Source organism: Acipenser ruthenus, chromosome 3 (assembly GCF_902713425.1).
Source record: "Acipenser ruthenus chromosome 3, fAciRut3.2 maternal haplotype, whole genome shotgun sequence".
Taxonomy (NCBI): Eukaryota; Metazoa; Chordata; class Actinopteri; order Acipenseriformes; family Acipenseridae; genus Acipenser; species Acipenser ruthenus.
Window position 1 is genome coordinate 8,375,774 of NC_081191.1, and position 14,952 is coordinate 8,390,725.

General features: G+C 41.2%; 1 protein-coding gene across 4 annotated transcripts in view; it reads right to left on the reverse strand.

Moving 5' to 3' along the window:
• The window catches only part of LOC117394690 (histone deacetylase 9-like), a 213,959-nt gene that overhangs the window by 122,377 nt on the left and 76,630 nt on the right, over window positions 1-14,952 (reverse strand). For 2 of the 4 annotated variants that reach the window (XM_059011754.1, XM_033993142.3), the window contains one exon: window positions 8,659-8,721. The exons of 1 other annotated variant lie outside the window; for it this stretch is intronic. In XM_059011754.1, the coding sequence (XP_058867737.1) occupies window positions 8,659-8,721 (63 nt within the window). Of the gene's footprint in view, window positions 1-8,658; window positions 8,722-9,082; window positions 9,180-14,952 lie in introns of those variants that run through there. One more of the 4 variants, XM_033993144.3, reaches the window with a different exon arrangement.

Genomic DNA, 14,952 nt, shown 5'->3' on the forward strand with positions numbered 1-14,952 from the left:
GATGTACTGGAATTCAAAGATCTCATATATAAAACGCAGAATACAGGTTGGATTGGTTCAAATAATGACAATGACCATTATATATACAATAATGTTAGTAAAGTTGGTCTGCTTGAGTCAAACCAGTGTCCTGGTCATAATCTGCAGGATTTGCAATTAGCCAAATTAACCTCTAACCTTTTATCAACATAAATCCATCAACAAAATCAGAAAAAATCAAGGCTTTTCTTGTGGTGTTGTTTTCTTTTTTTGTTTTTAAATTAAATTACAGTAGATGAAGTCTTGAACAGGATAAAAAAACGAAGATCATCAAGAGGTGAACATTTAATTTAAAGATTTCAACACTTCTGTTCAAAACCAGAGAATATTGTAATGTAATTATCAGTTTCTATCTTCTCGGTTTCAAAGAGGCACTTAATGGTTTTTTTTTCCTGCAGACACAAGCAAGACACAAAGGAGGATATTTCTGGACCTGATTGAAACAGGTTTTTACAATCGCTATCCTGTTTAGCTCATATCAGAAGAAGAATTGTGACAAAGCAAGGTGAAAACCAGTTATTCTTCACACAGATGAAAGTGCCAAAGCTAATTAATTCCAGTTGTTTGTTTTTAATTGCCTTTCATTTAGTTTTGGTACGAGGAACAGATTTTAATGAATCCTTTGAACTTATTTTATGGACATAGCTGCCACTGATGGACACTCAATTAAAAGTGGGTTTAAAAATAGTCTTATTAGCTTATTTTATTTATTTATTCATACATTTATGTAATTTATTCTCTGGGCTTTTCAAAAAGGGACAGAAGTTTCCTTAACAGAAGTGTTAAAGGGACTAGGAGCTCTTAAAATAAACAAATCCCCGGGGCCCAATAGTACTCAAAGAAATGAAAGAAGTTATTTACAAACCGCTAACCAAGATCACGCAACAGTCTCTTGACACAGGGGTTGTACCGACAGGCTGGAAAATTGCAAACGTAATGCTAATCCACAAAAAGGGAGACAAAACCAAACCAGGAAACTACAGACCAATAAGCCTGACTTCTATTATATGTAAACCTATGGAAAACATAAATTAATAGATTAATTCTCAAACTGAACGCAGTAGGGATTCAAGGAAATGCATGCACATGGATTAGGGAGTGGTTAACATGAGGAAAACAGAAAGTACTGATTAAAGGAGAAACTTCAAAATGGAGCGAGGTAACCAGTGGTGTACCACAGGGATTAGTATTAGGTCCTCTGCTATTCCTAATCTACATTAATGACTTAGATGCTAGTACAGTAAGCAAACTTGTTAAATTTGTAGACGACACAAAAATAAGCTACTAACAACCAAACGAGCAAGATGGGCTGAATGGCCTCCTCTTGTTTGTAAACTTTCTTATGTTCTTAACTGTATATAAATTTAAAATGGCAGCTTATGATGACGATTTTACAGATGCCATAAAATAAATATAAACTGGATTTCACTAGTTATTTCGTAGTTTCTAACACTTAAGGCCATGAAAGCAGTTTTTATGTCAATAATTATATATATATATATATATATATATATATATATATATATATATATATATATATATATATATATATATATATATTCTGCTTCTTTTCAGATTATTTCCACCATGATTAAATGCTTCCACTAATGTACACTAACTGCTGGCTTCACTAAGAACTTGCTCCAGATTACTGTCCTGAACCTCTTATTCTATGCATGATAAGTGATGTCGATCTTGTGCCAAAGTTTCGACAAAATGCAAACACCAGAACCCATGCATGTTCACTGAAACACAAGCGTACCTACAATGTAATTCAGTGTCTAAACTGGGGTCCTACAGGAAAATGCCTTAGAATTTGTAAGAAACAGTCCTCACCAGGATATTCCCCATTGCACAGAATCACATTTCTTACTCTATTTATTTCTTACTACTAATAATAATAAAATACTATAAACAGTAAGAAATAACACATTACCAAATGCAGTCACATTCATCTCATTACTAGCAGCAAAATCTGTTTTACTGTTTTTGCAAAAGTTTAATGAAAAAATATAAAAATATATTATTTAAGATCCATTGCTTGTTCACAAACTAACACTTATTGGGTGATCTTCAAAGTACATTCCTACTTTAAAGTACACAGTAAACTAGACTAACTAAACTAAACTATTAACCAAATCAGCTTAGCGATTGTGCGATTTACCATGCTCCTCTTATGATTTACAACAATGTGTTAAAACTGTCAGATAGAAGATCATTTTTCCAACCCAAAACAACTGTCATCCCCACTTTTCAATTGAAACCATCAAACAACAGTGTATGTGCACAAAAACCCCAAGAGATGAGTAGGAAATGATGAAAACTAGTATTTGTTCTTTACCAAATTTGATGTGTCACTTTTCTTTGTCTTACTAATGACTTCCATTCCTTATCTATGCTTCATGTATAGCTATCAGGGCTCGCAGTTACATTTCTTAAAAATGCATTACTCTAATTGTTGTCATTCTACTTAACTTTCACATCAGTGAATATGTACTGTTCAGTTTACATTTTGTTTCTCAAAAATGCTACTATTGATCCTGGTTAAAACTGGACTTTTGTGTCCTAACTTCTGACTAATCACTTACTGTAACTTTCTTTGTAAAAACAACAAAGTGAAAAGAAAGAAACATACTTTACTGTTTCATTCTGAAACCTAAAACTGAAACTGATTCAAACCCAATTGAGGGTTATCACACTGCTCTGGCTCGTGGTAAGAGCCTGTGGTTAAAAAAAAAAAAAAAAACTGTGCTCTTAATTTAAAGCGCTAGAAATAACACTGAAAAATGACAGAACACACGCTCTCTATAAATAACTGTTCCGGTATACAGTTATACTAGGAGGCAGCTTAGATGGAATGATAACGCCTAACTGTCTAATCTTAGACTGCAATGCCATAAACTGAAAATAACAAGCCTAAAAATAGCTGACCCACAGAACCGTTTGTGAAACAGTTCAAACAGCCAGAAACTTGCAGTTCAGGGAAGCGTAAGCATATACTGATCACTGAGCTGCCCCTGCTAGTTCTGATCACTGAGCTGCCCCTGCTAGTTCTGATCACTGAGCTGCCCCTGCTAGTTCTGATCACTGAGGTACCCCTGCTAGTTCTGATCACTGAGCTGCCCCTGCTAGTTCTGATCACTGAGCTGCCCCTGCTAGTTCTGATCACTGAGCTGCCCCTGCTAGTTCTGATCACTGAGCTGCCCCTGCTAGTTCTGATCACTGAGGTACCCCTGCTAGTTCTGATCACTGAGCTGCCCCTGCTAGTTCTGATCACCAAGCTGCCCCTGCTAGTTCTGACCACTGAGCTGCCCCTGCTAGTTCTGATCACTGACCTGCCCCTGCTAGTTCTGATCACTGAGCTGCCCCTGCTAGTTCTGATCACCGGGCTGCCCCTGCTAGTTCTGATCACTGAGCTACCCCTGCTAGTTCTGATCACCGAGCTGCCCCTGCTAGTTCTGATCACTAAGCTACCCCTGCTAGTTCTGATCACTGAGCTGCCCCTGCTAGTTCTGATCACTGAGGTACCCCTGCTAGTTCTGACCACTGAGCTGCCCCTGCTAGTTCTGATCACTGACCTGCCCCTGCTAGTTCTGATCACTGAGCTGCCCCTGCTAGTTCTGATCACCGGGCTGCCCCTGCTAGTTCTGATCACTGAGCTACCCCTGCTAGTTCTGATCACCGAGCTGCCCCTGCTAGTTCTGATCACTAAGCTACCCCTGCTAGTTCTGATCACTGAGCTGCCCCTGCTAGTTCTGATCACTGAGGTACCCCTGCTAGTTCTGATCACTGAGCTGCCCCTGCTAGTTCTGATCACTGAGCTGGCCCTGCTAGTTCTGATCACTGAGCTGCCCCTGCTAGTTCTGATCACTGAGCTGCCCCTGCTAGTTCTGATCACTGAGGTACCCCTGCTAGTTCTGATCACTGAGCTGCCCCTGCTAGTTCTGATCACCAAGCTGCCCCTGCAAGTTCTGACCACTGAGCTGCCCCTGCTAGTTCTGATCACTGACCTGCCCCTGCTAGTTCTGATCACTGACCTGCCCCTGCTAGTTCTGATCACTGAGCTGCCCCTGCTAGTTCTGATCACCGGGCTGCCCCTGCTAGTTCTGATCACTAAGCTACCCCTGCTAGTTCTGATCACTGAGCTGCCCCTGCTAGTTCTGATCACTGAGCTACCCCTGCTAGTTCTGACCACTGAGCTACCCCTGCTAGTTCTGATCACTGAGCTACCCCTGCTAGTTCTGATCACTGAGCTGCCCCTGCTAGTTCTGACCACTGAGCTGCCCCTGCTAGTTCTGATCACCGGGCTGCCCCTGCTAGTTCTGATCACTGAGCTGCCCCTGCTAGTTCTGATCACCGAGCTGCCCCTGCTAGTTCTGACCACTGAGCTGCCCCTGCTAGTTCTGATCACTGAGCTGCCCCTGCTAGTTCTGATCATTGAGCTGCCCCTGCTAGTTCTGATCACCGAGCTGCCCCTGCTAGTTCTGATCATTGAGCTGCCCCTGCTAGTTCTGATCACTGAGCTACCCCTGCTAGTTCTGATCACTGAGCTGCCCCTGCTAGTTTTGATCATTGAGCTGCCCCTGCTAGTTCTGATCACTGAGCTGCCCCTGCTAGTTCTGATCACTGAGCTGCCCCTGCTAGTTCTGATCATTGAGCTGCCCCTGCTAGTTCTGATCACCGAGCTGCCCCTGCTAGTTCTGATCATTGAGCTGCCCCTGCTAGTTCTGATCACTGACCTGCCCCTGCTAGTTCTGATCACTGAGCTGCCCCTGCTAGTTCTGATCACTGAGGTACCCCTGCTAGTTCTGATCACTGAGCTGCCCCTGCTAGTTCTGATCACTGAGCTGGCCCTGCTAGTTCTGATCACTGAGCTGCCCCTGCTAGTTCTGACCACTGAGCTACCCCTGCTAGTTCTGATCACTGAGCTGCCCCTGCTAGTTCTGATCACTGAGCTGCCCCTGCTAGTTCTGATCACCGAGCTGCCCCTGCTAGTTCTGACCACTGAGCTGCCCCTGCTAGTTCTGATCACTGAGCTGCCCCTGCTAGTTCTGATCATTGAGCTGCCCCTGCTAGTTCTGATCACCGAGCTGCCCCTGCTAGTTCTGATCATTGAGCTGCCCCTGCTAGTTCTGATCACTGAGCTGCCCCTGCTAGTTCTGATCACTGAGCTGCCCCTGCTAGTTCTGACCACTGAGCTGCCCCTGCTAGTTCTGATCACCGGGCTGCCCCTGCTAGTTCTGATCACTGAGCTGCCCCTGCTAGTTCTGATCACCGAGCTGCCCCTGCTAGTTTTGATCATTGAGCTGCCCCTGCTAGTTCTGATCACTGAGCTGCCCCTGCTAGTTCTGATCACTGAGCTGCCCCTGCTAGTTCTGATCATTGAGCTGCCCCTGCTAGTTCTGATCACCGAGCTGCCCCTGCTAGTTCTGATCATTGAGCTGCCCCTGCTAGTTCTGATCACTGACCTGCCCCTGCTAGTTCTGATCACTGAGCTGCCCCTGCTAGTTCTGATCACTGAGGTACCCCTGCTAGTTCTGATCACTGAGCTGCCCCTGCTAGTTCTGATCACTGAGCTGGCCCTGCTAGTTCTGATCACTGAGCTGCCCCTGCTAGTTCTGACCACTGAGCTACCCCTGCTAGTTCTGATCACTGAGCTGCCCCTGCTAGTTCTGATCACTGAGCTGCCCCTGCTAGTTCTGATCACCGAGCTGCCCCTGCTAGTTCTGACCACTGAGCTGCCCCTGCTAGTTCTGATCACTGAGCTGCCCCTGCTAGTTCTGATCATTGAGCTGCCCCTGCTAGTTCTGATCACCGAGCTGCCCCTGCTAGTTCTGATCATTGAGCTGCCCCTGCTAGTTCTGATCACTGAGCTGCCCCTGCTAGTTCTGATCACTGAGCTGCCCCTGCTAGTTCTGACCACTGAGCTGCCCCTGCTAGTTCTGATCACCGGGCTGCCCCTGCTAGTTCTGATCACTGAGCTGCCCCTGCTAGTTCTGATCACCGAGCTGCCCCTGCTAGTTCTGATCATTGAGCTGCCCCTGCTAGTTCTGATCACCGAGCTGCCCCTGCTAGTTCTGATCATTGAGCTGCCCCTGCTAGTTCTGATCACTGAGCTGCCCCTGCTAGTTCTGATCACTGAGCTGCCCCTGCTAGTTCTGATCACTGAGCTACCCCTGCTAGTTCTGATCACTGAGCTGCCCCTGCTAGTTTTGATCATTGAGCTGCCCCTGCTAGTTCTGATCACTGAGCTGCCCCTGCTAGTTCTGATCACCAAGCTGCCCCTGCTAGTTCTGACCACTGAGCTGCCCCTGCTAGTTCTGATCACTGAGCTGCCCCTGCTAGTTCTGATCACTGAGGTACCCCTGCTAGTTCTGATCACTGAGCTGCCCCTGCTAGTTCTGATCACCGGGCTGCCCCTGCTAGTTCTGATCACTGAGCTACCCCTGCTAGTTCTGATCACCGAGCTGCCCCTGCTAGTTCTGATCACTAAGCTACCCCTGCTAGTTCTGATCACTGAGCTGCCCCTGCTAGTTCTGATCACTGAGCTACCCCTGCTAGTTCTGACCACTGAGCTACCCCTGCTAGTTCTGACCACTGAGCTACCCCTGCTAGTTCTGATCACTGAGCTACCCCTGCTAGTTCTGATCACTGAGCTGCCCCTGCTAGTTCTGACCACTGAGCTGCCCCTGCTAGTTCTGATCACTGAGCTGCCCCTGCTAGTTCTGATCACTGAGCTGCCCCTGCTAGTTCTGATCACCGAGCTGCCCCTGCTAGTTCTGACCACTGAGCTGCCCCTGCTAGTTCTGATCACTGAGCTGCCCCTGCTAGTTCTGATCATTGAGCTGCCCCTGCTAGTTCTGATCACCGAGCTGCCCCTGCTAGTTCTGATCATTGAGCTGCCCCTGCTAGTTCTGATCACTGAGCTGCCCCTGCTAGTTCTGATCACTGAGCTGCCCCTGCTAGTTCTGATCACTGAGCTACCCCTGCTAGTTCTGATCACTGAGCTGCCCCTGCTAGTTTTGATCATTGAGCTGCCCCTGCTAGTTCTGATCACTGACCTGCCCCTGCTAGTTCTGATCACTGAGCTGCCCCTGCTAGTTCTGATCATTGAGCTGCCCCTGCTAGTTCTGATCACCGAGCTGCCCCTGCTAGTTCTGATCATTGAGCTGCCCCTGCTAGTTCTGATCACTGACCTGCCCCTGCTAGTTCTGATCACTGAGCTGCCCCTGCTAGTTCTGATCACTGAGCTACCCCTGCTAGTTCTGATCACTGAGCTGCCCCTGCTAGTTTTGATCATTGAGCTGCCCCTGCTAGTTCTGATCATTGAGCTGCCCCTGCTAGTTCTGATCATTGAGTTGGCCCTGCTAGTTCTGATTAAATGTTAAATGTTAAAAATGTGTTATTTTCTCTCGGTGTGTTAAAAAAAAAATAAAAAAAAAATAGGCACTTGCTATTTAGTCATGGCTGCATGCAGTGATTTATTTCAACTTTGGGATTTTTAAACCCTCACTCCCACTGCGCTTCCTGACATGTGTTTCTTTTTTCCCACAACAACTTTAAAAAAGCACTTCAACAAAGCAATTTAGTAAGTAAATGCCATTTTTACGAATAGCTGTAAAGTGCAGTGTGAATCATCTTTAGATAATAAAGCCGATAGCATTGCTCATGGTGATGTAATTGTCCTTCTCTGTATAAAAGGAAGCATTTAAAGGTACAACTTTTTGAAATGGTATTGAAAAGAAAGGCTAAAACGGCTTTGTGCTATTCTAATATTCTAAATTGCACATCCTGACTGAATGACAACAACATGTAATACAATACCAGCTAGTCATGCAGCTATAGATTCCAGGGTTATATTTGACACTTAACAAAAGAAGCATCTTCAAATATAATGGCATGAGGTCAAACATGCATGCCTGTGCATAGAGACACATGTATGAGCTAAAACTATGAACCAGTACCAATGTGTTACATACATGTAAATACAGTAAATAATAACAACAACACGACTACGACTACTACCACTACTACCACTACTACTACTAATAATAATAATAATAATAATAACATATGAAATAAATACAGTTTCAGTTTCACTATGGTAGATACAGCATCACTTAATTAACAAACAGGCATACAGTGATACAAACTGGTATCTTATATACAAGCACAGTGTATAAATATAAAGGAAAACTGCTGTGTACCAAAAGGTGCAAAATCTAAAAGAAAAAGGTAATGTAGGTACACAAAAATGTGAATAATTTATTAAAAATATATATATTATATCAGGATGAAGTCCTTCTTCATCTGGAGGGAAAAAGCCATACAATTTAAACTATAAAATATAAAATAAAATATATACAATTTAAACCACAAAAGTTTGCATCCCAATTGCAAACTCAAACTAAAAGCATTTCATCCAAAGGAGTACCAGTACAGAGAACACAGACCCAATTATAACTGATACTTCACTGTTGAAAAGGCTTGGGACAATAAACAAAAATAGAGTGATGACACAAAAACAAAAGCTAAGACCCATGATTCTCACTGCCAGTATGTCACAAGCCCAGAGCCCCTGAAGTCTCTGCTGAATAGAAGCAAGCTGCCACTGCTTACCTGAACTGATCATGCTGTGCATTCTGTGCTGAGCCAAGAACTGCTCTCGTCCAGAAACCCCATCTGAGGAGAAACACGATTCACTCTCGTAAATTGTCTGCAGCATATTCCAATCAGTCCTCACTTCAGCTACATGAAAGATTCATCACAACCCTGCTCTAGCAGTCACAATGGACCGTCCCTAGACATGTAGCAACCCAGGAGAATTAGATCTGCCTTTTTTGTATAGTATATTAATGACTTTCTCTCTCAGTGAGTGTACCAAAAAAGAAGACAGTGTTAAAAGAGTAATTTGCCAGAGTATTTTTAGCTCTCTTTCTAGCCCTAGCTCGTTGAGAGAGAACTGCTATCTTTTTTCTTTTTTTTTTAAATAGTGTTTCCAGGTACCCAAAGGCTTCTCTGAAGATTAATTCAAATCACTCACAGCTCTGATAAGTGTGTTCTGCCCCTTTCCCCTCGCTGCGATGTTGGCTGTAGCAAGTGACAAATCATTTACATATGAATCAACAACAACGTGGCCCACAGGCGACAAAAATAGAACAATGGCCAGCCCGAGCCAAAAATAGGTCAGGCATGGCAAGGGGATTGGAGCAATATTAATGTGTTTAAAAATACCACTGCAAACACAGCTGTCTGTCTCTGTCTTTCAGGCAACCACAGCATCTCTGTGTAAAGGGGCCTTTTTACTTTAGCAGGGCCAATTAGGTTTAAAAATGTGATCTATTAACTATAATTAATATTGAGCAGTGTCCTATCAGTTTAAAGTGAAATGCTTTAATTTAAGTAGGAGTAGAGCTAATTCGATGTTAGGAAAAACAAGGTTTGTGGTTTTATAATAGTGTGCCATTATGCACATAACCTGTATTTAAAGTGCATAACCCTGCTTGGGCCTTTGGGAATTCTTCATTGAGAGAAAACTCTTATTACACACACACAAACATACACACACAACACACCACATCCCTATTACTGTAAAATGCATATATTACTCCAGGTTTATAATAATAATAATAATAATAATAATAATAATAATAATAATAATAATAATAATTCCAACACAGAAGGTATTTTAACTGACCATGCTTCTGCTGAGCCAGATCCATATGTGTATGTTTTTATATACATGTTTGTTTGTTTTTTATACAGAGTGAGTGTTTCAATGGGTGCAGCTCTGATGGTTTATAATCTGTGCTGAAACATTTTGTAGGTGTTTTCATTCCTATCATAGATTTAGTGTATGGTTAAACCCAGGCAAATACATTTACTAATATACCTATACAACAAAGAAATAAAGAATGGCATTCCATTTCAAAGGGCAAGCCAAACAACCCAATCTCTTAAAAGATTATAATCCAGTTATTAATTTCATAGCTGTGCAGTGCTTACTGCTTTGCAATGGGCTCACTCCAGAGTCCAGACCACAAAGAACATGCGGTGGGTGCAACAACCAGCAAAGGGACCATCCAGGTTTGTAATGCATTCATCCACCAAGCATAGGGAATGTGTTTAATAATATTAAATTTTGTTTAAAAATTGATTTTGGTATAAAATAGCAAAAAGGCACCAGGCTTTGTATTGCTGTATGGTTGAGGTATCATTAATAATACGGTTTGGTGGACACATAGGATTGCAAAGGAAATGATATCATGCATATTTTTATTTATTTATTTTTTTATATACCATACATAGAAAGGCTGCACGTTTTTTTTTTCAACTATATGAAGAAATGTTTAACCTTTCAGTTTTCAGTATTTATACGATGGCCTATCACAACATAATTCATTGTATGTACTGTTAACACTGACCTTCACAAAGACAGGTGTACATAAAGCACTTATTTAATATACTTTGAAAAAAAGCTGTATATTCTGGTTACACGCCAAAGAGGGCATTTGTATTTACACTGGGAAGAAGTCTTAAAAAAGAGACTGTTTGAAACGGTTTGTTTTTGGACATACTGTAACTTTTTGGTTTCTTATGAGAAAACGTTAAGTGCAAAACAAAGGGAAATGTATTATTATTGTCATTCAACTTATTTAATTGTGCCACCTGAGTTAGTATACTTCAAGTAATAGTAAACATTAGTTAGTATGTGTATTTGATTCAGTTGGTATTTAATTTAATTTAATTTAATTTAATTTAATTTAATTTAATTTAATTTAATGAAACGTAAAATGTAGTAAGGTTAACTGTTTACAATGTACCATTATCGATTTTTTTATTTTTAAATTTAGTAGTGGCCAATTAATTTTTACCCCGTTTTTCACCCAATTTGAAATGCCCAATTGTATTTAGGCTCAACCCACCGCTACCACCCCTCCGCTGACTCAGGAGCGGCAAAAACAAACACATGCTGTCCTCCGAAGCGTGTTCCGTCAGCCGACCGCTTCTTTTCACTCTGCAGGCCCGCCATGCAGCCAACCCAGAGCTACAGCATTGGAGGACAATGTAGCTCTGGTTAGCTTACAGACATGCCCGCAGGCACCCGGCCAGTCTACAGGGGTCGCTGGTGTGCGGTGAGCCGAGGACACCTTGGCCGACCTAATCCCGCCCCTTCCCCCCCCGGGCGCTCGGCCAATTGTGCGCCACCCCCTGGGAGCTCCCGTCCACGGTTGGCAGTGGAATAGCCTGGACTGAAACCAGCGACGTCCAGGCTATAGGGCGCATCCTGCACTCCACACAGAGCACCTTTACCGGATGCGCCACTCGGGACCCCCATTATTGATTTTTAGGTCAGCTACAGTACTTTGTTTTGCCACTACACCCAGGGTTCATAAGCGTTAGAGGTGATCTAAAATATAATAGGTTTCTAAAAAGTTTAAATTGTTTTCTTAAATAATATAAAGCCTATATTTCACACCTGTGTTTAGTAATACATTCCAGATAATTTTATATTTTGAAGGGTACAGTTTCTTTGTGTGTCAAGTTTCTTCGTATTCTTAGTAAACCCATGAGAGGGCAGTGTACCCAATGAGGGGAAAGTGTATCACCAAGCTTCTGATAGCTGCAAGAACATGAGCCCCCCAAAAAAGTTTTTTTTTTTTCATAAATGGAGATACTGTTATCAAGATGCAGGTCTCAGTGACAATTTCTGCAGTGTGAAAACACGCTATACAGAAGGTGATTTGTTTTATAATTTTAAAGGTGATTTGTTTCTGCCTTAGCTTTAATTTCCATGTATGCCCAAACTATAGAATCTACAAATAGATCCTGAAGCTGTCTGTTACTTGCAAGGAAGTCACTTGCAAGGGCACAAGCTGGACTGAGCAAGTGTCAAAAACGTGTGTGGTGAAGCATACACTTAGGGAAAGTTACATTGAAGCCTTCAATTTCCTCCCAGACTAGTGGAAAAAGAATACAATTGTCCAGCCCCTTTGGTTTTAAAGTATTAATCTTTCCACATATTCTAACCTGTCCCCCAGCCACGCACAGAGAACTGGCAGCTCTATTTTTAGTGCTGTGGTTCCAACTTGTCTGGTATAATTAGTATTGAGTGTTTTGCCTTAGTAAGGCACTACTTGTACACATACTGTATATACTCAAGGCGCATTGCAAGAATGAAATGCTTAAAGAAATGTAGGGAATGCTGTTTTTATCTTTGTGATGCTCGTAATTTTTTTTTTACTTTTATTAAAGCAATTATAATACAATACTAATGCACATATGTATACCGAGATATTTAGGGACCTAGGGGTGACGAGATAGTAAACAAAAGTGTGTCTGTGGTTAAAATGGCCCACCACCCAAACTGATTCCTTTTGGCGTGTTCTTGCATTTCTGAGCCATCTTACTAATTAACATAATTAACATAAGAGTAGACAATTATGTATGCAGGGATAAAAAGATATTAAGTGAGGTCTAATAAAGCAAACAATGGTCAGCACAGGATTTTTCCTTCTTTTTTTTACCTCAAAGTGCAAAAAACGGACAATAAATAAAAATGGAATGAACCTTAATAATATAATATAATATAACAAGCAAATACAGCAATTAACAAGACAGCGGGATTGGATTTTGAAGTACATATTCATATGTCCCCTTACTGTATATCTGAATACAAAAGAGACTGCGGAACCATTTTTAGATTATGTATGTCGTCTTGCCTCTATGCAGTTACCTTTAACAGCTGCACTGGTAATTCTGTTATTATAATCTGAACAGAGCTTTATAAATTCCGTTAATAAAAATGTGCATTATAAATATCATATGGGAGATACTGAAATTGAAGAAGGGATCTATGAAAAAGACCTAGGTGTTTATGTTGACTCAGAAATGTCTTCATCTAGACAATGTGGGGAAGCTATAAAAAAGGCCAACAAGATGCTCGGATATATTGTGAGAAGTGTTGAATTTAAATCAAGGGAAGTAATGTTAAAACTTTACAATGCATTAGTAAGACCTCACCTAGAATATTGTGTTCAGTTCTGGTCACCTCGTTACAAAAAGGATATTGCTGCTCTAGAAAGAGTGCAAAGAAGAGCAACCAAAATTATCCCGGATTTAAAAGGCATGTCGTATGCAGACAGGCTAAAATAATTGAATCTATTCAGTCCTGAACAAAGAAGACTACGCGGTGATCTGATTCAAGCATTCAAAATCCTAAAAGGTATTGACAATGTCGACCCAGGGGACTTTTTTGACCCTGAAAAAAGAAACAAGGACCAGGGGTCACAAATGGAGATTATATAAAGGGGCATTCAGAACAGAAAATAGGAGGCACTTTTTTACAAAGATAATTGTGAGGGTCTGGAACCAACTCCCCGGTAATGTTGTTGAAGCTGACACCCTGGGATCCTTCAAGAAGCTGCTTGATGAGATTCTGGGATCAATAAGCTACTAACAACCAAACGAGCAAGATGGGCTGAATGGCCTCCTCTCGTTTGTAAACTTTCTTATGTTCTTATGTTCTTAATGATGGAGGGGAAAGATCATGTAGAGTCTTAAAAACCAGAACTCCATAAGAATAATATATATAATTACCAAGGCTTAGTAAATTCTATTTTTTGAGAATACTGCAATGGTGGAATCTCATTGTTTTTTAGATCTAGAATTTTGAAGCTTTGTTTATACAAAGAGTAGCAGCTAAATTGCCTGGCACTCAGTTTGACTTTTAGAGCCAGGAAATCAGTCCATCACATCAACTTGGGGTGGGGGGAGCAAACTGCCTCTAGAACTTTCCTAATTTAAAAAAGGGCAGTTACAATTATACCAATCTCAAAGAGGGGCTTTAAAAACAGAAAGTCGAACAACAATAGCAGTTACATTCGAACAGAAGGAACACTTTCATTAGCCAGAAGTATATAATAAGCGCTGCCATATTTACTTGTTTGAAAAGGCAGACTCAAGTTACTTTGGTCACAGTAGTTTATTAGAGACAGGATGTTAGACACTACTTTTTACCATTACTTCAGATGACAGACTCAGAGATAATGCCATCAGATATCTTTTCTGTATAATATCATTACAATGTAATCATTACCAATCTTACATAAAGAAGCCTGTAAACTACTAATATCTTCATTGGTAATTAAAGCAAACACGTTTCTGACAGACAAATATTCAGGGGGACTACCAAATTCTCTGGTCCCATAGACAAGTCTTCATTGCCCAGAAGCACATTGTTAAAGAGCGAGACTAACTCAGATTGGTGTCCATATGTTAAATAAAGTTATTACAGATTTCAGCTCCCATTAAAATGTACCAAGTAAAAATTTCCATTTTTACCATGATTTTCTCAAGTGCATTTACTGTGTTTAAGTTTACGCTATTTATTGTATGTTGTTTAATGCTTTACCACACTTATTTGTAATTCAACATATATTAACATGGGCTTTAAAGTATCTTCACAATACTTTTTCTATGCTTTTTTACACTTTGCTGTTTTTTTTTATTTATTTTTTTACACTACAGTAAACCTTTATAACATTAATCAAAGAAAAAGCTAATCTTTATAATATTGTTCCAGATCATAATATTTGTTAAAATAAACTAATTACTTACAGTTATCTCATCACTCAATCTACCTGCAGTTTTATTTTCAAATACAATCCTGTATGAATGTTTACTAATGTACATTAAGGTTCTGTATCAATTCCCAGCACAGACCCTGGTTCATCTGGGATTGAATCCAGCTGCTTGGAGGCCACAGTTATGACGTCAACACATCCAAGTAGAAGGTATTCCTTGCAGGTTGCTTAGATATAGCAGAGCTGTAAGTACCCGACTGACGTCAAGAATGTTTACACTGGGCATTCCCAAAGCAGGCACCAGAAATCCCAGTGAAACCAGAACCTG